The sequence below is a fragment of the Chionomys nivalis genome, chromosome 26 (genome assembly GCF_950005125.1).
Source record: "Chionomys nivalis chromosome 26, mChiNiv1.1, whole genome shotgun sequence".
Classification (NCBI taxonomy): Eukaryota; Metazoa; Chordata; class Mammalia; order Rodentia; family Cricetidae; genus Chionomys; species Chionomys nivalis.
The window spans coordinates 27,669,386-27,695,608 of NC_080111.1; the positions used below are offsets into that span (position 1 = coordinate 27,669,386).

Consider the following 26,223-nt stretch of genomic DNA (forward strand, 5'->3'; position numbering starts at 1 on the left):
AGTGTAACGGGTGTAGGAAGATTCATCTATGATTCTTTCTCTTAAAACAACAGTAAGTAAACCTGAGTCTTAAGAAATTTCATTGCATAAATTGCTTTGATTCAAGACAAAAAGATCAGTAAAGATGATAACAGAACACTGGATAATGCCAACATGTATGGCCATTAAGATATGTAATATGAAGCAATACCAAATGGCTTTATGATACTTAATGATTAGGCAATATTCTTTCTCATATATTAAAGATCAATTTTGATGCAGACATTTTCCTATATATTATGACTAGCACAGACTTTTTCCCTAACCACCCAGCTGCTATAATGTTAAATAAATTAATTTTAATCTTAAATCAGAGATGTAATAGAGACAGGGTGATTTAATATGCAATCTCATTATGGTTGACAGGCTTATTTATAAATGATCTGCTCATTTTGACAAGCATAGTTAATATGTTAATTAGCTTTAAAAAGATGATGATAGGAAGCGCTTGACAAACCATCATTCTTTGCACACTGTGTTGGGGGTGCTGCCGTTGATACCCCGGGCCCCCTCTAAAGCACAAAGCCTTTGAGGAGATAATCATTTATTAACAACAGATAATTTAGCTACCTGATATTAAAAATTATCTGGTAAAATAATCCCCAACAATGTTCTGCTTTAGAGAACCCGAGCAGCTGCAAAGGCAGGTGAGAGCATACAGAGAGGAAATGAGCTTATTTAAAATCCCAGCTCTGCAGACAGAGCCGTGCTCTCTAGTCAGCCAAGAGTTACACAGATATGCTGCCCTCACGTCCATGCTCCCTTCCTGTGTTCCTCAGAACCCATGAGTCTCTCTGGTTTAGAAGCTTAGCAAAGCTTTTAAATGCTCTGACGTTCAAGGCACTACGCAATCCAAGCATGAACAGATGCTTTATAAGAGGCAACGTTCAATTCGATTTTGCTGCTTAGATCTTCATTCATGAAAGGAAACAAAGGTACCAAAACTACCGTGATGCGCTCTTAACTTGTTCTTTGCATTCACACATCACCATGGTGCTGGCGACACACAGGAGAGGCTCCTAGCGGTGCCAGCTCTGATTTCCATCACATGCTGACACTGTTATTGCATATGTGTCTTCATTAATATCTTTAGTGCCTGTGGCTATTGAACGCTGTGTAGGGATCATCAGTTCTTAGTTACTCCAGCCCCAGGACAGTAAATGAACTGTAAAAATAGCCTGAAACTCCTGCCACCTGCCTCCCTACTGCTGTCCTTGGGTTAATATTTGTATTTCTTTTAGGTGCAGCTGAGCCATGACTCAATTACAATCCCATTTCCAGGTGTCTGAATAACCTGCATCGATGTCATTGATTATGCAAAAATCAGCTCCCTGTGAATGTCCCCCTCATGGGAAAGACACATACATTTTTACTTGATTACAAAATAGCAGAGCAGCTTTTAGAAAATTGCTTGGAATGAAATCAGATTCAGAATGACAGGCATGGCATAGACATCTTAGATTGTAGAGCTTGGAAGTGAACTGAAAACAAGCACGGGAAGCTCAATCCTAACACACTTGCTATTTGTGTCTGGCAATGAGGAACACTGGCATGGGGACAAGGGGGCATTTGGGGTCCCCTATTTTCTATCTGATTTCCCCTTCTTAAATAGCAGGCTTCTTCATATGCTTCTATCATGCCTCTGTTCAAAGTAAATTGGCAGCAAGTGCCCGACCATCTCTCACATGCAGGGAGAGGGACAAAGCAGGGCAGATTAGTAAACAGTGTGTGCCAGAAACAAACATACGAGAAAGCCAGAGCCCATCCTGTACTCGGAACTATTAACAGCACCCTGAGTGTGTGTGTGTGTGTGTGCACATGCGTATATATGTGTGTGTGAGTATGCATATGGAGGCCAGAGGTCAGCTTTGAGTGTTGTTTCTCAGGAAGCTCTCTACCTGTGCAGAGGAGGGCAGTTCTCTGACTGGCTAAGAGCTCTCCAGGTAAACTAAGCAGTCTGGACGGTGAGGCTCAGGGATCTGCCTGCTCAGCATGTTCACAATTGTCCATTGGTTTGGGGGACTGAACTGAGGTCCTCCAACTAAGCAATAACTCCAACCACTTAGACATCATTCTGTTTGTGTGCTGTACATATGTGTGAGTGTGTGTATACGTGACTGCAGGTACATGTATTCACAGCAAGGTCAATGGTGTCCTTGCTGTCCACCTTCATTTTTGAGACAAGCTCTCTTCCTGAATTTGACTAAGTTGAGCTCCAGGGCTTATTTTCTGTCCTGGGTTACATGCCTATGCCACGGTGCTAAACTTAGTAGGACGATGTAATATTGACTAAATGAAGCAACTAAGACAAAACTGGCTTCACACCACAAATGTTCTAAAAGACATTTTATTAGCAGAGAGCTTAGCTGAACTCACTGAAAGACAACTAAGAATTTCCATATGTAAAAATAAACAGAAAAATACTTTATGTCTCAAGACTATGTTATAATTATTACCTGCATAGCCAACACTCAAATAACAGCAAAAAGTAGTAAGTGATTAAGAGGGCAACTAAGTGGTACCCTGGTGTGTGCTCTGGCCTCTATCTCTAAATTTCCCCCATTATAATTAAGGATCTAAGTATCTATGTTACCCCCAAATAGGCCTATCCTTAGGGGACAATATTAACTACAGAAAGAGTAAATAATCATTAAAAAGTCAAGGCCAGGAAGTGTGATAAAAAAAATGATTAACTCAGCCACTCAGCAATAGATGGTGATATTTATTCTTGGGATTTCAGAATCATTAAAATGTGCTCAGATTTATTTTAAAGTATCCAACTTATGAGAACAAATCTTCGGGTGTTTGGTGGCCTAGATTCTTAGTTTTATTGAAAGCTACATATCTAGACCTACAATGTTAGTTACGTGTACACAAGATTCTGCAGATGACGTAAGTGGCTCCACAGAATACCAAACCCCACAGTTAGGAGTATCTTAAACATACATTAAGAAAGTACCTAATTCTTAAAAGCCAAGATTGCTCGGGGGGGGGGGGTAGAGGCATGAAGTAACTACACAAGAGGAAGATAAATAACACATGCTGAAGTTTTACTGAAGCCATAAACATTATATGATCAGTTGTAGCATAAATACGGGGGCATATTCATTCCAGAATGATGACTCTTTCGTAAATCAGCCACAAGCTTCAAGAATTATTTCACTTCAAACGCAATCATGAATCTAGAAAAGGAAAAGCCATGCTCAATGGCCATGTGTGACTCTTCCAGAGTGTTAAGAAAGAAATTTATTCCCTTCGATGATTATGACACTTAAACCTTACATAATTAGCAATGCAGGGTAGTTTGCCAGTATTAGCAAATATTTTGGATCATTCTTATCCACTAAAAAGACTTTAAAAACCCAAGGCATTTTATTTTGGGCAACTGTTATCAATAGCGTTCAGTCAAACCAACTACCGGAGCTATGTAGTCAATATAAATTCATTCCCTGTTACTTCTTAGTCTACTGCTCTTTGGAGATACACACTTCCTCATTATAAAATAAAACAATAAATTACGACCTTACAGTGAAACTTAAAGTACTGACAGAAAAAACAAACAAACAAACAAAAAAAAACAACAATACTCTGACCTTGTCCATCAAGAACCCTTAGAAGGTTCCACATGGAGCAGTCTCTGAGTGCCATTCCCAACCAGGCTTGAAAGCGGCAATAGCCCTTCCACACACAGGCTACACTCCTGCATCACTGCTCCTCCTCGGCAACAGCCCTTCCACACACAGGCTACACTCCTGCATCACTGCTCCTCCTCGGCAACAGCCCTGCCACACACAGGCTACACTCACTCTTGCATCACCGCTCCTCCTCCAAACGGTTGATGTTTGTCTAGGTTTGGCCCAGACCAAGCATGGCACACAGATCAGATAAAGTGTTCATTTCTTACCACATGTCAAGGCAGGTGGAATATTCTGTAGAGCCCAGGAGAACATCTGGAGGTCTGTACCACAAGGTCACCACTTCATTGGAATATGTGTGGCTAGGGACGGATTTTGCTCTTGCAAGACCTGTAGGTTACAGGAAACATAAAGAGGTTAGATGGGCATGAAAAGAACATGTGTTTTAAATTGAAATGTTCCATTTTAAAAGGTTAAACGACACTGCTGTAATTCACATTCATGAATGTAATGTCAAGATTAACACAAGATTTGAGGGGAATATATGCAGTTTTTTTATGTTTTTATCATGTTAATAACCATGAAATAATGCATATTGAAAATAAAGCATCTGTGCTAGGGCTCCGATCAAATAACACTAGACAAAATCAGAACAACCTCAGAATCTCCTGGTTACTGCATCTGTTTGCAGAACTTTAGTTCTGAGAGTCTCAAATATGTAAGTTGTATCAGTAAGGGTTTTTTGGTTAAAAAAAAAAAACTTGCAAAAAAGGATATATTAAGAAACCCAAAGTCTCCCAGCTATACAAAGGACCAGTAGTATCAATTTTACCTGTGTATTTAATCTGTAAGAAGAAACTGCAATACTTTTCTCAAAGAGTTGCCCAAAAAGTTTTTACGGTGTGAGTGTTTTCCAAAGACTCACAAGTGGATACACACTCAGGAGGTTTACCTGAAACCAATGAGCTACACAATTATAAAGCAATGATCAAATTGGAACATACAGGTGATGAAAGTTGATATCAAACCACAATGGGAAAGAATGGCAATATTACCTTAAAGACAATTTGACCTAACGACCAAAAAAACTCATACACAGACACAAGGCTGCAAAACAAAACACGTATTCATGTATTCCTCCATGGTTTTACCTTTGGAATATGTGACTATCCATTTTTGGAAAGATTTGTTTTACTCTGAATTTGATGGGTATGGTGGTATATGCACATAAGTATGGGAGCCCACAGAGGCCAGAAGAGGGTGTCAGAGCTCCTGGAGCAGGACTTCCAAGAGTCTGTGAGCTGCCTGGTGTAGTTACTAGAAGTGAACCAATGGTCCTCCGCAAAGCAGTAAGTTAGAACATGCTCTTACCTGCTGAGCCGTTTCTCTGGTCCTGCTCCTTTCATAATTTAATAAAGTTTTTTTGAGTGATTTCCCCTAGGTTTTATGTAATGACTAGTTCTTTTTTAAAATAATGTTTATTTGCAATGCTAAGGATTGATCACACTCCCCAGTATGTTAAGGAGGCATACTACCAACAAGCTATATCCCCAGCCTAATCCCCTTTGCAAAAAGATTTTACTTTGTGTGTGTACATGTACACATAAGTACATACATGCACATAATATTTAGACACATAGGTGGGTGCCCGTGAAGGCCAGAAGAGGGCACTGAATTCCCTGCTTGAGTTGGGTGCTGAGAACTGAAGTCAGGCCTTCTGCAGGAGCAGTAAGTATTCTAAACCACTGAGTCATCTCCCCCGCCCTTCAACTTCTTTAAAGGTCACACATCTCACAAGGTTGTTTCTGAAAGCCAAACAAGTCACGGTAGATCACTATCTGGCCATGCCATTACTGATCAGTGCAATATTTTAGATCTGAATGTCCCCTCATGATCCAATTTTTAGAGAACAGTTCAGTGGCCCAAAGTGGTACTGAGAGTCGATGGATTATCCAGGGGACTAGCAGGAGGAAGTTGGTTCACTGGGTCATGAGGGGGACATCAGGGTGACAGTCTTTCTCCCTTAGCTCCTACAAAGTGAGCATCTTCGTTCCACATGGGCTTTTTCCTGTGTTGTTCTGCCTCACCATAGATCCAAATACAACAGGGCCAGCCCATTCCTGGCTGAAACTTCTGAGACTATGAGAAAACAAACACCATAACTTCATTTAAACTGAACACTTCTGGCAGTTTTTCACAGCTATACGACAAATCAACACCACACATATAAAGGATTGTTTATCGGTATTATCCTTGAAGTACAATACAAGGCTTTTGCTGTGAACCTCTTTTAAACATGTTCATTTCAATGATATTTTAAAATTATCAGAGATGTTTAGGAATATCACTTCTTCCTGTTTTTTAACCATAGCTGTTAATTTTCTGGGTTATTTGTAAACTTATAATTAATAGGGTAAGAAAAAAGTTGATAATTCAATTATCATTATAATCCATTGTTCTACAGTGTAGTTGTTACAATAAAGTGATGCATACGGAATTGGCTAACGTTCTTATATATCCCATAAAAAATGTACAGCTATAAGAAATATACAAAAATATTAACTTACTACACCTAATATCTTGGACATAAATAGAGCTCTGTCCAAGCAGATTCCATGTAGCACATTCTCTACTTTGCAAGGTTTAACCTGCCTCGATTCAGACAAAACTGTACTATTAATATGACAGTAAGGCTGGGAAAGTGTCTGCAGGGATCGGCAATCCCTTCAAACGACAACATTTTCACATAGAAACCAAAGAGCTAAGGACGGCTCTGAAAATAGGTTCTGACGCATCCCATATGTGGCTGTCAAGTCAAATGGGAGCCAGACCATCCAAGCTGGAGCTTCTTGCTTTTCCTGAGGCCTTATTGTCAGACAGCTCAAACAGAGACGGGCAGATGGAAAAAGGTGAGATTGTGTTTGACGGTTCATCCAGTCAGGCCGGTTATTAAATAGAAAATGACAGTCTAAGATGAGAAAAAATACGAAACCTCAGAATTCCCTGAATACAATGAAAGCCCAACTACGGTATGTGATTGCAGACCAAGTGCGAGTTGTTAAATTAGTTAAGGATTTGGAGAAGACACAAAGGGAAGTTCCCAGTCCACATTATCTTCTCCTGTCTGACATACTCAGGTCAAGGACAGCCACAACTTCATTTAGCTGGGCTGCAATGTTCCCAATGAGAATGAGTTTTCCAAGTCACGAAAAAGGGCTTTTTTTAAGAGTGTTTGCACACAGAGATGTCATATAGACAATAATGGGCTGTAATCCAGATGAATGCTTTCTTCGCCTCTCTACAGTGAGTTTTCTTGTCACCTCACTTGGGGTGACATAGTCAGTTGGAAGCTGTTATTTCTGAAGGTGTACACACATCAATGAACAAAAGGTACTTACTCTAAGGATATTCACATTCATTCCATAAGAAAAGTGAAGCCTATGGTTTCTCAGAAAAGACCGAATTACTTCAACAATGGCTCATTTTTTTTTTACAAGAATACCTTGAAATATGATTTTCTAGTGCATTTCCCCCAACTTTTTGGTAAAGACAACACCATGTTTTTGTAAAGTTCACAAATCAAAACCTGCTTACTCATGCAAAATTTATGAAAGTGCATCTTCCAGCTAAAGGAAAACTGTAGGGCAGGATTAATTAGCACAGCATGCGTGAAAGCTTTCTCTCTCTGGTCCCTGTCAGTTGCTATGGTTACACTACAGGAAGAGAGCTACACTACCTTCAAAAAAAACCATGAAATTCATGGGTGATTATCAAAACTTCTTTTATTAATGTTTAGTCTGAGCTGAACGTCTTTAGGAAAGGCGAGACGCACACCAGATGAGGACAGCTTGTCTGCAGTGTGGCACACCAAACTGGTGCCGCCAGCTCCCCCGAGCTCCCATAACCAACGGATGGATATGGTGTTAATGTTGCCACTTCTAAGTAGGGCAGACCTGAGAGGAAAGGGGATGTCCTGCTATTAAGAACACTGCTACAGTTCAGAGTGGGGCTACCACCATTCCTGAATAGAATCTTAGACTTCAGACGCAAAGAAGTTTTGTAGCTAACAATTTTCCAATGAAGAATTCCTTTCCCTGTCTACAACATAGGCAGCTCACAGGTGATATCTGCTGCCACCTTGAGTTTGCTCCTGCCCTCTAGCAAGGAAAAAGAAGAAATCTCAGAACTATGTTCTCTGCATTTTTCAAGACAAAAGAGACCTTCACCACCAAACAATGGATATTCTCCTCTTATCTTAATTGTTCTCCCTAGGGAGTTACACCCTGCAGATCATTTTCTTTATTTAATTTTCCTCCTTTACTTCTCTCTTACAGAATAGTTAGCCAGAAATGACAAGATGTCCCTCTGAGACCTTATCATATTTGTCTCATACTGGTTTTGAATACGCCATACATTTAAAGCAGTATCCTCTAGTGTGGAAATTCATGCACTGAACACTGGGTGTGGAATGCTTAGAGGCAAGGCTTTTAGGAAGAGGTTGGTTCCTGAGAGCTTTCACCTAGTAATGGATTAAGTGAAGAGCACCTCTGGACAAGAGGCCCTAGATAGTGTAAGAAAGTAGGTTGAGCAAGTCATGGGGACCCAGTCAATAAGCAGTCTTCCTCCATGGTCTCGGCTGTGGGTCCTAACTCCAGATCTCTGCTTGGCTTCTTGCCTGGGCTTCCTTCAGTAACAGATTGTTCCCTGGAGCTGTATGATGAAATAAAGCCCTTCCTCCTGCAGTTAGTTTGCTCATGGTATTTTACCACAGCTACAGAAAGCAAACTAAGACACTTTCCAAAGAAAACAGAAAATGTTCATATCATTGAGTTTTAATACAGGACTTATAATTTCTTACATGTTTCTCTGAGAGATATTAATTGAAATGAAATGAATAGATATAGTAAGGCTACTTAGAATAATTGGGCTAAATACCACTTGACAAGCTCATTGTTGTGGATTAGTCTGTGTATTAAATGAAGCTTCTGCTGACATGGCAAAGCAAACTGCCTGATGTTGATTCCAGAACTGCCCAGGTAGTTAGATTTGCTCAAATTCCTAGGGCTCGCTAGCCTTTCGTTTTGTTTGTTTGTTTGGATTTTGCTTGTTTTTTATTTTTTTAAATGAGTGGTCTGAAATCTGTGGACCATAAATTGAACTAATCGATGGGCATCCATCATTCTAAATAAATTCTTTTGGAAAGCATCTACATCCGGTCATTCAGATGTGACAATGGGTGCATTTTTACTGAGTAGAGTAGCTGACAGATGCTCTGTGATCCAGAAAACAACTTTATTTAGAATCTGACACACGAGTAAGAAAGGTCTGCTGATACCTGCGACAGACTATGTTAATTTTTGTGCTCAACAAGTAATCAAATTCAGCAATCTTACAGATGTAATCTTAAAAAATTCTTCACTAGATATATAAAAATCATACACACCCTAGTTCCTCCAAAGCTTCCACCTGGGCAGTTCTGCATCATGGATCCTGGCCCATCTGCAGGAGCAGAGGGTGCAGAGGCATCTCCAATGGGGCATGTGTTAATAGGCCACCATTTCACAGCTCACTGTCTTATGCTTCTAGTTTCTCTTTCTCAGTTCGTGAAACTTGATGTATTATTTTAATTCCAGATGACAGCACCACACAGCAAATGAATGCACTGATCTGAGCAAATTGGCAGTTCTGATGGATTGCCATGTCCATACTGGCTTCTCACCAACTTTTATTAGTGCTATTTTTTAAGACAAGATTTTAGCCTGGACATGAATTTGCTATGTAGCTGAGGCTGACCTTAAATATCTGATCTGATGGGATCCATCTCTTGAGTGCTGAAGCTACCTACATATGTGGAACTGGTTTACTGGATGTTGTGGATCAAACCCAGGGCCTCATGAATGCTAGATAGAACCCTACCATCTTATTTGATTTGTACTCATTGTAATTTTTAAATTAAATGCGAAAACCACAAAGTTTGTCATAGAAAATCTAAGTTTTAAATCACGACATAGTACTCAACTTTCAAAGCATTGATTCATAAAGAGTATTAATTAATAATGTTACCTAGAACGTCATTGAAAATGCATGACTATACTGAACAAAAGATACTTATCAATAAGAGGGAAACTGCTTAACTGCTAAGAGAACTTGATTACAAGACTGACAACCTGAGTTCGATTCCCAGAAACCACATGGTGAAAGGAAAAGAGCACCCCAGCAAGTTGTCTCCCGACCCCACGTGCAGTATCTAGTGCACATGCACACACACTCACATACACACTTTAGAGATACTGATGGAAACAGTTACAGCTATAAGGTAAAATGGAGGGGTGGAATACAAACCAGAAAGGAAGAAGTCAAACAGTCTTTCCTTGAAGAAGATATGACAGTATACAAAAGTGACCAAATCTCTACCAGGCAACTTGTACAACTGATAAAGCACTTTCAACCAAGTAGCTGGTTGCAAAATTAACTCACAAAAATCAGAAGCCTCCTATATATAAATTGAGAAAAATATCAGGGAAACTACACCACCTTTTACAGTAGCCCCAAATAAAATCAAATACTTCGGGGTAACGCTAACGAAACAAGTGAAAGATTTGTATAATAAAACTTTGAAGCCGGGCGGTGGTGGCGCACGCCTTTAATCCCAGCACTCGGGAGGCAGAGGTAGGTGGATCTCTGTGAGTTCGAGGCCAGCCTGGTGTACAAGAGCTAGTTCCAGGACAGGAACCAAAAAGCTACAGAGAAACCCTGTCTCAAAAATAAAAAAAAATAAAAAAAAAACTTTGAAGAAATAAATTGAAAAATATCAGATGATGGAATGATCGCCTATGCTCATGGGATTAACACAGTAAAAAGTCATCATCTTGCCAAAAGCAATCTATGGATTTAATGCAATCAGTATCAAAATTCCAACACAATTCTTCAAAGATTTTGAAAAGACAATTCTCAGCTTCATATAAAAAATGTGGAAGAAACTAGGAGTATAGGGAGGGGAAACTGCAATCAGGATATATTGTATGAGAAGATTATCTATGTTTAATAGAAGGGGAAAATTTTAAGATACTCATTGAAATAATTGTAACTATAAGGCTAAAGAAAGTATAATTTTGTGCTAAAGGCATGATTTGCACACAAAAGAAATGACAATTTACTATCTATCTTTTATCTACCTATCTACTTATCATCTAGCTAGCTAGCTAGCTATCTTTCTACCTACCTATCTACCTATCATCTACCTATATATCTTTCTATCTATCTACCTATCATCTATCTATCGATTGATCGATCTATCGATTGATCTATCTTCCCATCTATTATCTATCTATTATCTATCATCTATCAATCTTTTTTTATCTATCTATCTATCTATCTATCTATCTATCTACTTATCCATTTAACTCACGTGAAATGTTATATGTCCTTACTTATTAATGCATTCATTTTTAGCTTTCAAAAGAATTTAAAAATTAAGGCAAATTTATGAAAAAAATTTTACTTATTTCCTAAAGTGCTTTGTGTTGAAAGCAGAGGAAAACAATGTTCTTGTCTTCTGGTATGAGAACAACATATCTGTGACTTAATAATTTAGAAAGAATAGAGGTGTGATGGCTGAGAAATTCCCAAGAATGATGCAGAGTCCCACAGCCCAACATTAGGTGGAACTTGGGGAAGCCTACGGAGGAGGGTGAGGAAGGACTGGAGAAATCAGAGGAGTCAGGAGTGCCACAAGATTATGTTCCACAGAATCAACTGAGCAGAACTCATCAGAGCTCACAGACAATCAGGAGCCTGTAGGGGTTTGACCTAGTTCCTCTGCAATTATGTTATGGCTGAAAAGCTTGGTGTGCTTATGGGGTTACTTGCACTGCAAGTAGCGACTGTCTCTGGCTCTTCTGCCTACTTGCAGGATCTTCCAACTCCTGTTGGATTGTGTCATCCATCTTTGATGGGATGGCATGTGCCCGGTCTTCGTGTAGCTGTTACGGCATGTGCCTGGTCTGACCGTAGATTATTATGGTATGTACCTGGTCTCATTTATTATAGCTTGTTATGGCATGTGCTTGGTTATTATTGTAGCTTGATACGGTATGTGCCTGGTTTTATTGTAGCTTGTTATGGCGTGTGCCTGGTTCTTATTGTAGCTTGTTATGGCGTGTGCCTGGTTCTTATTGTAGCTTGTTATGGCGTGTGCCTGGTCTTATTGCAGTTTGTTACGGCATGTGCCTGGTCTTAGTGTAGCCATTATGGTATGTGCCAGATCTTATTGTAGCTTGTTAGGATACGTGCCTAGTCTTATTTATTGTAGCTTGTTCTGCCCTGGTGGTGAGTGCTCCTGGGAGACCTGCTCTTTTATGAAGGGAGGCAGAGGGGGTAGATCTGAAGGAGAGCAAAAGAGGGGGAGGCTAGTGGAGAGACTGAGGGGGAGGGGATGGAGGGAAAACTGGTCCAGATGTAATATTTTTAATTAGAGTGGAATTAAAAAAAAAGAGTACAATGCTAAAATTGGTTAGGCATCTGGTAAGGGCTTTCTACGGTGTATCCCAACAGACCAAAGAGCATCACATGGCAAAACAGAGAAAATATATATTTTTTGTTCCTGTTCCTTCTTTTTTATTTTATTTTTTTAAAAAGGAAAACAAACTATCTTCTTTCGTTTTATATCCAATCCCATTTTCCTTTCAATCTTCTCCTCCCATTTCCTCCACTTTCTCCCAACCCACTCCACAGAGTAGGCAAGGCATATTGCTCCAAGAAAGGACCAAGACCCTCACCACTATATCCAGGCTGAGCAAGGTATCCATCCAAAGAGAATAGGTTCCAAAAAGCCAGTCCAAACAACGAAGACAAATCCTGGTGGCACTGTCAGTGGCCCTGCAGTCTGCCCCGGTCATACAACTGTCAACCACATTCAGAGGGAATAGCTTGATCCTATGCTGCATTCTTCCCAGTCCAGCTGCAGTCGGTGAGCTCCAATTAGCTCAGGTAAATTGTTCCAGTGGGTGAACCCTTCATGGTCTTGACCTCTTTGCTCATATTCTCACTCCTCCCACTCTTCAACTGGACTTTGGGAGCTCAGCCCAGTGCTTCCTTGCGGGTCTCTGCCTCTGTCTCCATCAATTGCTGGATTAAGGTTCTATAGTGACATTTAAGACATCAGTCTGACTACAGGGGGACCCAGTAGGGGCACTCTCTCCACTATTCCTTAGAGTCTTAGATAAGGTCATCCCTATGGATTCCTAGGAATTTCTCTAGTGTCAGGTATCTTGCTGACCCTATAATGGCTCCTTCAATCAAAATATCTCTTTCCTTGCTCTTATCTTGTCTATTGCCCCTTCCAAGGGGGACATATGTCTCTCTCAGGATACACATTGTTACTTAGCTTCTCTAGGTTCCTGGACAATAGGCTCATTATTCATTCTTAACAGCTAGTATCCACTTAAGAGAGAGTAATGTTCATCTTTCTGGGTCTGGGTTACCTCACTCAGGAAGAAGGAGAAATCACCCAGCTACCTGCACATGTGTAAACACGTGTGCGCGCGCACACACACACACATACACACATCCCAAATCTGACCAGACTAGAACAAATGACTGAATTCCCTAGAGAGCTGCAGAACAATCACAGAACACACTCAAGAAATCGAACAAGCAATTTCTCTTGGGAAATGCTCAGGAACCTTCAAGGTAGGCTGCCAGATGTGCACAGTTCTTACTGCTTTGTCTGCTGGATTGTTCCATGGCTGTGAAGGCTTTGAAGATAATTAGCTAGAAACTGCACGCGCGCACGCACGCACACACACGCACACACACACACACACATACACACACGTTCACATAAATCCCTACTAGGAGTTAGATGACCCGAGGGCCTCACACCATACTAAGCAATGTCCCAAGACCTTGAATCCTTCCACGGAGGACAGTGGGCGCTGTTTATCTTACAGGATTATCTGCAGACTCTGCCCGGGGGTAAGTGCTAATCAAAAGAACATGTAATAAATTATGTGGGAAACAGGCGATCTTTGACATGCTGTCACCAAATTTCATAAATGCTATATGAGATGTAAATAGCCAATAATATTTAAACAAACTAAGAATTTTTTTTACAACACCATCTAAACTACTTGCAAACTTATAAGTCAATTATTGAGGCAACTTAAGGAAGGAAAGTCTGTCCAATTGAATGAGTATAATACTTTTTTATTTTATTGGTGTTCCCCAACCTTTCTAATAGCACTGCCTGTCCTGGAACTCTCTTTGTAGAGCCGGCTGGCCTTCAATTCACAGAGATCCACAAGTTTTACTTTTTTCATATCATACTTTTTGAAGAGTGGTCAAATCACACATTAGGGTCCCAACAGTGAACTCAACACAGAATTTCCAAATAATTACGAGAAAATCTCTACTAAGAGAAATGCAGGTTTATCTTATTTTGAAGACCCTGGTTATCCTGAAAGTAGGATTGGATGTTGCTAATGTAGAAAAAAAAATCACATTTTCAAACCTGTAAAATTGAGAATTGGGGGAATATTTTACAAACCACATCAGTATACAGGTGTCATTCCCACTGCAGAGAAGAACCCACAGCCTTCCTTCTGGAAGGGGTGGAAATTGCCCTGTGTCTTCTTCAACACTCTCACTTTCTTTAAAGAGGAAGGAAGCTGAGGTCGCAACTGTATTACGATCCCCAGTCCATCCCCTTCCATGCTCACAGCACTCTACCCCTTACTCTTCAGTTCTGAGCATTAAGAACTCTCGGGTGGTCTGTCAGCCACAAGGTGCGTTCTCCATCTCCTCCACTGGTAAAGAAGCGGTGTTATGGTGTGTGTGACAGTTTCTCTGAGTCACGTGATACCACTTCTACAAATGCCATTTGCGGTCAAAGACAGCTTAGTGGCTTCTCTGATGTGCCATCGTATTCAATGCATATGGCAGTTCTCTTGGGTACTTATCTCCCCCCTGCCCCCGTGCTTCCTGTATGCCTCCTCACGCACCCGAGCCTATGCTCCCTACAGGCTGAACTGAAGGATCTCCACTAGAGTCTCCTGGTTTCAAGCTGGGTTTGGCCAAGGAAGATACACTGACCAAAAGGTGAGGAAGGAGAATGCCAAGGTTCCGCTACTTATCTCCCTGCCGCCTTCCCAGACAGACAGGAAGGCAGGCATGGTGCTCACGAGGCTCCAGCACCACTTTCTGCTGAAACCCCATGGCAGAGAAGGGAAAAGCCTGTGCTGTTGTGAGTCTGGAAATGTTTCCCATCCTTAACCACCCAGTTTCATACACATCACTCCATTGAGCTCTCCAATTGCCCATTTGAGTTGTCCTTTATCTCCCTGTAGGATCCTGATACAATCGCTGCACCTGACCCATTCATTCTGCATTCATGATGGCTAAACGAGATGAAGCATTGCAAACACTTAATTGTGCAGCTGACCTAAGCGCATACCCATTGCTCTCTGGCAAATGCTATTACTAATATACCCTCTCACACAGTCATTCCTCTTAGTGAGTCTTTTGACCATACTGTAAAAGGGTAAATTCTAAGGAATAAAAGCCATGATATTACTGTAGCCTTTGTGTTTAGGTCCATTCTGAGCAAATAATGAAGCTGCCTATTTTTCTCCACTATAGTGGCACAACATGCTCTCATTGTTCTGCAGAGCCTTATTTAACTGGTAAACTCCTACCTAACTTGTCCATGAAAATCATTCAAAAAAAGTCCTCTAAGAGCTCTGCAGACTCCCCTCCATCTCCTCCCTGCCAAGGACTGTTCTCTGAATGAGTTAGGCCCAGTGATTGCACAAGATGTCCTAAGTCCCTCATTTATGAGAAAATCTGTTAGGATCAGTTGGAACCACTTCCCACTTGCTTTGCAGTCGCAACTTCTGACTGAGTGGTGTCACAGTATCTGGTCCACAGGGAGCCTACTGCTGGTCTGACACATGTGGCAGGAGTGTCTGAAACACGGGATCCTTCATAGAAGCTTAGGCCTGCATTGCTGTCAGAGAAGCAAACCCAATGGACCCTCACCCAGGCACCTCCTCCTGCACCTGTTTCACAATGGAGATTTCAAATAAAGACTCTTCCAGTCTTTCAAGATGGTCAAAGTCCTGCCTGATTAAAATCTAGTCACATAAATATTCAAGATCCCTATGTGAAGAAAGTAAAAACCCAAATACTAAAGATTGTACTTTAAGGCTCAAGGGGGACACTGGGGCAGGTTTTTGTTTGAGGTAACAGACTTATTAGAAAAGCTATTGATGCCATAGACATTCAGACAGCAGCACAGTAGGCTCTGAAGAGATTTTAGCTGCATGTGGCAGAGCTGGGCTATGCATAGGAAGCAGGGAGTGCCTACAGAACAAGGTAGTTTAGTAGCCTATAGTATATGCTTGATAGTCAGGCTGTCTCTTGCCTTGTCGTATTCCTGGAATTTGGGGGACTCTTTTCATGGTTGACACATGATACCAGAGAAACCAGCGTCCCCTCCTGGAATTCTGAATCTAATTAATAAAAGATCCAGAAAGATTCAAATGGAAGCTTCAGAATAATTTTATTAGGATTTTTGAAGAAAGCTCTCCCAAGGCAGGTGAATCTCCTCAGTAATGTAAAGGAGGGGAGTGGAGAAGAAATGGACACAAGTCGTGTTCGGATCACTGGCATGGAGGTCCACCTGCAGCATCAGGCAGCCACGGAAGGGAGCCGGTATTTACCGAAAAGTGACGAAGCCCAATATGCCAGAGAAAAGGAACACTTAGGTAAATAAAACCTCAGAAATTAATGTTTCCTTAAAGATTGGTATTCCCTCATTTTCTCAGCAGTGAGCAACTAAAACTGTTTGGGTTCCTATATTCAAGCTTGGCTTATCTTCCAACCCACATTATAAGTGCCCTAGGAGTCATGGCCATTTCTTGTAATTATCTCTCTTCTTGCTAGTGGCTAGTCCCTCTGCATTCCAACATAATAGCAAATCGTTAGAAAAAACAGAGCTTACGTAACACCCAGTCTGTCAAAAAAATGTTCAGAAGAGCATCAATGTTCCTATTATGAGCTCACAGGCTGCAAACTACAATATTCAAATCTATTCAGTAAGCTAACATCTCAGCGGTGGCATTAACAGCATCCCTGATTCTTCCAGCCTGGCTTAGATGCCTCACAAATAGTTAACTAAGTGCCGTGCTTTGTTGTTTTTAAACAACACAAATCGGCAAAAGTATAAAAGCACTCATTTCAAAGCTTCCAGCTGTTCAGTTTCACCTGAACTTACCTTTGAAACTGTTGATTTGTTCCCAGAAAATTAGCTTAATTTCTGTTACGTAAATGTAAAATAAAGCCCTCATCAGTGTTCTGGAGCAAGCTGTGAAAGCAACCTACATTTCGCTGTTTGACATGGAGGAAAAGGGTTAGGGTAAACTGGGGGTAGCTTCTGGCAGAGCTGCTTTTGAAGCATGGTGGTTTCCTGGAGAAAGATGTTTGCCTCAGCAAAGAGCAATGATGCTTTCTCAAGTTCTCCAAGAGAGGTGTTCAGAAACCTGGGAACTGAGGAAAGGGTACAGAGTGATGGCTAGTCTCCACTCTCCAAAGGACAGGCCCAGTGAGTCTCGAGGGTGGTTACAATTAAGTCTAAATGTCACAAGAGTGCAGATGCTGGGGTATTTGCTGCATTCTCACTTAAATACTGGGCCAATGGAGAGATCTCCGTCTCGTGGCTGAGAGAAGGAGTTATCCATGAGATTTGATTGTGGACCCCTCAGGCTCTCGGGAAACAGAAACATCCTATTTTCCCAAGCCTTGGTTTTGGGAGCACAAGCTCTCAAACAGAGGCTGCCCTGGACTGAATCTGGACATTCCTCCTGACACACACACACACACAAACACACACACACACACACACACGCGCGCGCGCGAAAACTTCACAGAAGTAATACAGTGGTTGGCAGGTTGAAAAAGGATTAGAAGTCACTGCTTGTGTTTCCAAAGATCCCAAGAGTCACCAGTGGCAACTTCAGGTGCTCGTCTACACATTTGTAAACAAAAATACTTAAATGTCTGGGCATTGATCATCACAGCATAGGAGAAGACTACAATGATCTTAATGTATAGGTGAACACTAGCTAAACAAATTATGGTATGTACTTAAAATATGAGTGAGGCCAGTACATTTTTTAAATACTATTATGAAACGAAGAGTAATATGTTGTTAAGGGAAACGGCAAAATGCAAAATAAGAACATGCTATGTACTTATCTGTGCGCACAGCGTCTATGAAAGACAAATCAATAATTGTACAAGGCAACTAACCATGGACAAAAATGGGAGGAGGAATGAAACATAGTTTCCACTGTTCTCCCATGTTAACATTGTGGGCACATGTTATCTGCTTTAAAAAAAAAATAACTGGTTTTAGATAGAAAAAGAGAAAAAGTCAATGAATCCTGACCCAGTTCTGAGTCCACCACCATGAAACTTCAGCCTTTTCTCTTTATGCCACAGTCCCCAAATAGTTCTTCTTCATTCTAAATGACAGGCTACCTTTGCAAGACAATGGAACTAGAGCCCTCTGAAGTGAGTTAATGGCTGGGGGGGGGGGGGGGGAGAAGCAACAACAAACCAAAAGATCCACACATCCCTACCAGTACAACCAAGCGGCTCTCTAAAACTCACTTGTCTGCATAATAGTCAGAGATAAGTTTGCAGATAGAAATCTGCCTAGAAGGGAGATTTACTCGTATGAAATTACAATGAACGTCTCTAAGATGATGAGAGTGGTAAAGCTATTGAAACAGCTGGGAGTATATTTTTTATGCCTATTCATACCACACAGGGCATGAAAGATTCACTTTTACATCCAGACAAGTGTTTTAAATAACTAAGCGCTAACGGACACAAGAATACAGCTGGGGAGACTCTGAGATATTCCAACATAGAATCATCAACCTGCCAAGGCTGTTTTCTCGCTTGTCAGCAAACATCACACGTTCTCAGTGTAGAGGGCCCAGCGTGTTCCCAAAACGGTGCTCTGGTTCTAAGAGAGCTGTCAGCGGGAAGACAAGCTCATCCTGTACTACCATAGATAGCTTTCCTATCAGTAAAGAACTGCTCACAGAGACCTCACATCTGAGCCACACCCTGCTTCTGAACCTGGTAAGTATGCTTTAAATAGTCACATCTTGTCAGGCCAAATAATTTGTCCTTTACAGCACTTATCTTTCTTTAGAAAGCTTTGTTTGATAACTCACAATGTAGTTTAAGATATTTTCAAATAGAGAAACTTTCTTCTTCATAACAAATTTGAATTAATAACATATTTATTAGTGGAATGCAACAGGGATTGGGGATATTTCTAAGACAATAAAGCATTCTAAAACTTGATTTGTTCTTTAAAAAATTAAATGGTTGTAGAGTTAGTTTTAACATTAATTTAAGAAGTCACTGAATTTTAATATATATAGGTGTTAAAACATTGTGTGTGCATATAGATACATGAAAAACAGCACAACAGAAACATCAAATCTGAGGGCACAAAAGCTGAACCTTCAGAAGAACCTAAACAAATTATTTGGCGTTAGACACATTGCAAATTAAAGCAATGGCCATTCAACAATCCCGGAGACATTCATTACCTAAGAGAATGACTACAGAGTTCAAAGAGGAGTAATATCGACTGTGGAGCTTTCCCCAGCTATAGCTTGCTCGATTTAAGAACTTGCGCAGCACATTCAATATTGAGATTAAAAAGAGCAACATAGTATTTCCCTTGGAATGCAGTGTTGTTGAACTTCGGGATCAGCACTGCTGCCACTTCCTAGAAGAAAATGCTCCTCCCATTTCCTACCGTGTTGCTGACATCATGACTTTCTGATCAACATTTGGGATAGGTACTTGATGACTACAGATGGAGACATCCTCTGGCCTTAAAGGCAGCGGCACTTGTTAGTGCTAAATTTGGATCACAAATATCCTCCAAAGGTTCATGTGTCAAGGATATGGACACTAACTTGTTGTGTTAGTGATTGCGAGGTGGAGTCTAGGAAGAGAAAATTAGGTCTCAGGGTGGGTGGCTCTGAAGGGGGTTTGGATCCCTTCCTTTCTGATTCACAGCTACGAAGGAGGAAGCAGACTATATTAACCACACAGTTCCCATCATGACATTCTGCCTTGCCACAGGCCGCCAAACTGAACCGTGGGCCAACCCACCCATGACAGAAGACACAGTGAATAAAGCATCCCTTCAATTTTGTTTTTGTTATTGTTATTGCTGTTGGTTTGAGACAGGGTCTCATCTCACACCCCACACTTCTTTTGAACTTAATAAGTAACGAGGACAGAGCTGAAGTTCTGGTCCTCGAGTATCACCTCTCCTGTGCTGAGATCACAGGCATGCGCCAACAAACACACCTGGCCCTTTCCTCATTGCAAACAGGTTTTCTCAGGAATTTTGCAAAAGTGATGGAAAGGCAAGTTAAAAGTAAAACGCATTATTGTGTGATCTCACACTAAAAGCTATTTTAGTGATTATCTTAGGGATGGGATAACATGCAGAAATTTTCTTCTTTTTATAACTTCTAGTTTGAAACAACATATATTATTCACAGCTATAAAAACTAATATATAAAAACCTTTTGCTATGTTAGGGAAAATCAGAATCCATGTTATCAATAGCATAGTTGCCACTTTGTCAGGATATGGATGAAAATATCAAAGACATGAAGGTACTGAAAAGCAATAAAATTTTCCCATACACCTGTTTACAGGACAACGAGCAAGGACTTTTAGAGTATTTATTGGGTATTATTTTATTCTCAATATTTATTACAATGAAAAATGTGGAGGAATAGAGGAAGGGTTACACACTGTCTTTTAGTGTATAAAAAGAAACTTTTCATTGTTTGTCTACAGAGGCTGAGTGATAAGGCTCAGGGACTGGTGTGAGATAATTGTCTATATTCTGTCAATTATGTTTTAAATAAATGCTAATTGGCCAGTAGCCAGGCAGGAAGCATAGGCGGGACAACCAGACAGAAAGTAGAGGTGGGTCACTGAGAACAGGAGAATTCTGGAAAGAGGGATGCTCCCTCTGCAGTCCTGTCCAGACACAGAAGAAGGAAGATGTGACCTGCCCAGCTGAAAAAGGTACTGAGCCATGTGGCTAACATATACTAGAATAATAGGCTAATATAAGTTATAAGAAGCCTGAGCTAATGGGCCAATCAGTTTACAACTAATGTAGACCTCTGTGTGATTTTCTTTGGGACTTAATGAATGCGGGAACCAGGCAGGACAGAAAACTCAGTCAACAAGGGACAAAAGCTTGTCTATCATACCTGAGGTCTGAAGGCATAAGTCACAAACAATCCCACACCAGTTTGGAATTATGATTAATAGGGTGGTATTTATTTAAAGGGGAAAAAAACTTATAGATCACCGTCCCAGACAACAGCCCTCTGTGCAATCAGGAAGGAGTCTAGTCGCCGAAAACGGAGCAGGAAGCAAAGAGAGAGCGAGGAGGGAAGTGGCCGCTTTTTTAAAGAGAGAGACCACACCCCAATGGGCTGGTATCTCAGCGGCTATTGGCTGGAGGAGCGGAAGGACCTCCCGCAACAGAGGTCTTTGAACTCCTAGCACCAAAGACAGGGAAATGCCTTGTTTAGTTACATAATACTTTCTGCAAGTACGAAAACTTTCCCATTCTTTCTCTTTTTACAGAGTGGCAGTAAGCAGATGGTGACCGCCAGGGTTCATTTAAGTGCCACTAGAACAGGACGAGGTCAGGAGAATATGACAAGACTGAATGGCTACCATTGTTGAAGGGGCAGGTTTATGACAAAGCAATAAGTTCAGTTTCCTGCCTGTGAAACAAACACAAACACATACCCCCCCCACACACATATGCATATATATGGGCATGCACACACACACATGCAAACACACACGTGTGTGCACCACCCTCTTTACTGTTTCACACCACGGTCCTCAGTACATGCTGTCAATCTTGAGCTTGATCTTAGACTTCCTAAACCCCACAACTATGAAGAAGCAAATGTCTGTTCTTCATGAATTGTACAGTTTGGGTATTCTATTATAGCAACATGAAATGGACTAGAAAAATGTCACTGAAAATACAGAAATCTGCATTCCAAATGAAGCTGGCAGTCACAATAAATCTATATTTCTCATCTTTCTTGCATTTTTCCCCCATTAGGCAATGCAGAAGTACTTTGCAGTTGGCAAAAGCATGCTTGAGGAAATGACCAGACAATGTATAACGCATATACATCTGATAGGCAATGGAATGAGCTTAGTTTAAAGATAATTTTGTATGTGTAGTTGTATGTGTTGTATGTGTGTGTGTGTGTTAATGTCCATGTGCATATACCCATGCATGTATGTGAGTGAATATGGGTGCAGATGTGTACATCCACATGTGTGTTCATGTAGGTAGAGGACAGAGCACAACCTTGGGTATCTTTCCTCACATTTCTTCCTTCTTTTGCTTGAGACAGGATCTCTCATAGATTCTCTCACTTGCCTGAGCCTCTGCAGATAGACGAGGCTAACCAGGCAATGAACTCCAGAGAGCTGCCTGTTTCCATACAAGTGCACACCATCTTGCCCAACATCTTCCCTGGCTTCTGGGGATCCAAACTCAGTTACTCATACTTGGGAGGCACGTGCTTTACTAAGCTGTTGTCTCAACACAAGAAATATATTTTAGGAAACATTTCAAAATATTGTAACTCGGAACGGAAATATCTTTAATTTACAGATGTGAAGCTTGTTGAATGACTTGTCTTAGGTCACTCAGGTTGTTCTTTCAGTCTTGGCCTCTGCATTTGATAGCTAGGTTTGGCAGGCATCACCTGAGCTTGTCTGTGACTCAAGTTGGGTCTCACTCACAGAAACACTCAGAGCCAAAACTCTGCCATCAGCGTCGTGAGTTTGAGAGCAGCTACTTCCCCATTCTGATGACCCTGATTGACTGCAGCCTTGTAAAAGCCTTCGAAGCAGAGACCCCAGCTAAGCCATGCCTGGGTCCTTATCTTATCCCACAGAAACTGAGGCACAATAATGCATGCCTTTTTAGTTACGTTAATTTATAGAAATTGATCACAAAGCAATAGACAGCTCATTCAACAGTCTCTAAATTAACGTTCAAGAGCGTCTAAAATCTGGTCTTCCTTAATAAATCTAGGAAATGCTATGATACATTTTACTTTAAATTCAAAAAGTTCAAAAGTCTGAAATTATGTGGTAATTTACATTTGTATTCCCATGGGAGAAGGGAGCTGGGATGGGGGATACATACATGCAAACTTTTACTCCTTAAGTAAGTTTGACCAAGGTAATTTTTAAAAAACTTTTAAGATGTTTTGTTCTGGGAAAGAGTTTCAAATATCATAGGTTAACCTCAAATGGCTATGTAGACAAGGGTGACCTTGAACTTCTGAATCTCTTGCCTTCATCAGGGAATATAGGTATCTGCTAGCCTGCTTTATGCAGTGCTGGGGACTGAAAGCAGGGTTTTGCACAACCACTCTATCAAGTAGGCTACATGCCCTTTTTTTAACACTAATTTTTATTAATGTACATACCAGTTTTAGAAATAACATTTTAGCTTTTAGTTGTAAGTTGAAGAGAAACAGACACCCAAAGTTATCAAAGGAGATAAGAGTCACCCAAATAATTGGGGGGATTGTCATACTCCTCCTCCACGTCATACAAGGATGAAGACGTTCATACAAAGTATGAACTTAGTCATTTCTTGTCTTTTATCACTTTATAGCAAATAAGATAGTTTTGTTAGCAAAATAAATTATGTTGTATTTCTCAACAAAACAATTTCTACCTACAAACAACACAAAACAATAATACCCCTTTATTCCTCCATCCCTGCCACCATCACCTTGTAGAAATAATTTCTAGGCAGTATTGTCATGCCTAAGGTCTAGAGTGAGACAGAGGAACTTACAGAGAGGGAGAGAAAAGTGGAAGTGAAGTGTAATGAGGATTCTGCTTGATAAGAGTGTCACTGAGAAAAAAATGATTAAAAAGTATCTTGCTGATTTCTACAAAAATTTCATCTTTGGCAAAGAAAACACAAATCAGGCAAATATGAATGCCTTTTGCCTTAAGATATTAGTGTGTTCAAGTCATAGGTAACACTTTGTAGATTCTGTAGGTTACTTTCTTCATAAACCTATAGATCTGATGGGTAAAGGGTGATGTTTCACCCTTCCTTCAGTGGTTCAAAAAATTCAAGTTTGCAACAAATCTTCTATTTGGGTAAAGTTCTAAATAAATTGATATTATACTTGAACATTAAAATCACTGATTCTAATTGGTAGTCCAAAGGTTAACCCAGGAGAAGATCAAAGCAGCTATTCAACTAGCATGTAAATTAAGTGGTAAGTTGACTGTAAAAATTGACTTAGCTATAATTTTATATTTACAAGATCATAACACGACTTGGTACCATCTGAAGATTCTTCATGGTACTTGAAATATCTGAAAACAATCAAATAATCTTAAAGCATTATAGCAAGATGAATTATCCTCTATCCTGCAAAGTCAGCAGAAATGCTCATTTAAAATACTGTTCATTTTGATGACCAAATTGAGCTAACTTTGGCAAGCACGTGTCAGTGTTGTACCATTAGAAACAGAGCAATCAGAATGGTACTGTTGTCTTCATAGAGAATATGCTATGAAGCACTTCATAAAAATCACAAAGGGCCATCATTGGTATTAGAAAGAACGAAACTGAATGAGAGTCACTCTTCTGCCGTAAAAACAATCTAGTATCAATTGCTGCAGATCAGATGCCCTTAGGATTCAACAATGAGGATGCTTCCACATGCTGAAGTCAATATTCAGAAGAAACAACACTCAGTCCAGGCTGGCTTCTTCATCTCGGACCAGGCAAAGTGCTTGTGCTTTGTTTCAACCGCACAGCACAGATGCCCACAGCCATGCCACTCATAGAGAAGGTCAGATAAACAGGGCACACCAAGTGACACCACTCGCTATCCAAGCCAGGGATGAAAAGCTGCAGAACACTAACATTTTTTACTGCAGAGAAGTAAGTATATAGGACACAGATGACTTGGTTTCTAAATTTGTAGAGTAATCCATCATCCATTATTTCATATCATTCATTTTGACATTTTATGTATTTTTTCTTAATGATGGCATGGGTCTTAATTATGAATGTTTTTAGTTGTACACCTTTATCCTCAAGGTTTAAAAAGATTGGTCAATAGACTTTCAAAATTAATTAGATTAAATTATAAAACAAACTGCTCCCTAAAAATGCTCTAAAAAAGCAAGTCAGAATGCTCTTCATGTTGTTCTCAGTTAAACTTATTTCACTGTTTTACTGCACAGCAATCCACTAAAGATGATTAAAAATCAATATGCCATTACATTTCTGAGTTATTGTAGAACAGACATGGACAGCAGCAAGATTTATGCCTAGCAAATCACAAACCTGGAATGTGAGTGACAGAATGGGGGTGTGCTTCTAAAGGGTCTCCCCATTTCAAGACAAAACAGAAGAAAACTCTTTAGCATCCCCTGACATGCCCCATGTAGTTTTCTAGAATCCCCACATAACAAAATCTGAGCAAGCTCTATATCACATACAAAGTTCTACTACTTGCTTATAATCTACATATATTCTCTATAACTGAAATAAGCTATAGATTACTTAGAGCACCTAATTGTGTCAATATTTGTTTGTTCTTTGTTTATAGAATGATGACAAGAGAAAACTGTAACTATTTCTTCTTTCTAATTGTTTATTTATTTGTAGACATGGTCTCACTTTGTACCTGGTCTAGAATTCTTAGCAACTTTTGAGCCTCAGGCGTCCATGCTCTGGGGTTACTGATTTGTACTTCCATTTCTGTCACAGGTTTGTTTTATAAAATCTAATATAATAGAAGCTTCTTAAAATATATACATATATGAGAGAAATCTGAATTAAATCACCAAATAATGAGGATACAATACACCACAGAAATAACTGTCATCTCCAAGTGAAGTCTCCAGTGGCAGAAATGTGTTACATCTAATTAATGGATAATGGGGGCTTCTGAATAACCCCCCAAATAACCCAGGTTGGTGCCAAGGCTGTGGTAGTTCTCCATAAACTGATGGGAAGGCCCCACTATTGCTGAAGACAGCACCTATATAACTCATTGAAGATGGAGAAGCTGAGCTGGTGCCTAACTACAGTCTTCATCTCTACTCACTTGTGGTCCATGGCACTTGGAGGAGGGACTAACCTATCAATACCTGATTTTATTTAAGGCCCACACCATGATGGAACGCATCCCCAACACAGCCTGGGCAGCCAAGAACCTGAGACTACATAGACCGGGGCCCTAAGATCAAACCAAACACTAGAGTTCTGCTAAAGGTATCTAGCAAGGAATGACTTCTAAACATTCTGCTAGACTCATAGACCAGCATCTTGCTCAGTCTTCTGCTGCAGACAGGAGCAAAAGACAGAGAACCACAAGTGGACAAAGTGCAGAAAGTA

At 40.4% G+C, this 26,223-nt stretch overlaps 1 protein-coding gene across 5 annotated transcripts in view; it reads right to left on the bottom strand.

The window, feature by feature from the left end:
- Positions 1-26,223, bottom strand: part of Cdk14 (cyclin dependent kinase 14) — a 617,691-nt gene that overhangs the window by 215,393 nt on the left and 376,075 nt on the right. For all 5 annotated transcript variants that reach the window (XM_057758883.1, XM_057758884.1, XM_057758887.1 and 2 more), the window contains one exon: positions 3,944-4,064. In XM_057758883.1, coding sequence (XP_057614866.1) covers positions 3,944-4,064 — 121 coding nt within the window. The remainder of the gene's footprint in view (positions 1-3,943; positions 4,065-26,223) is intronic.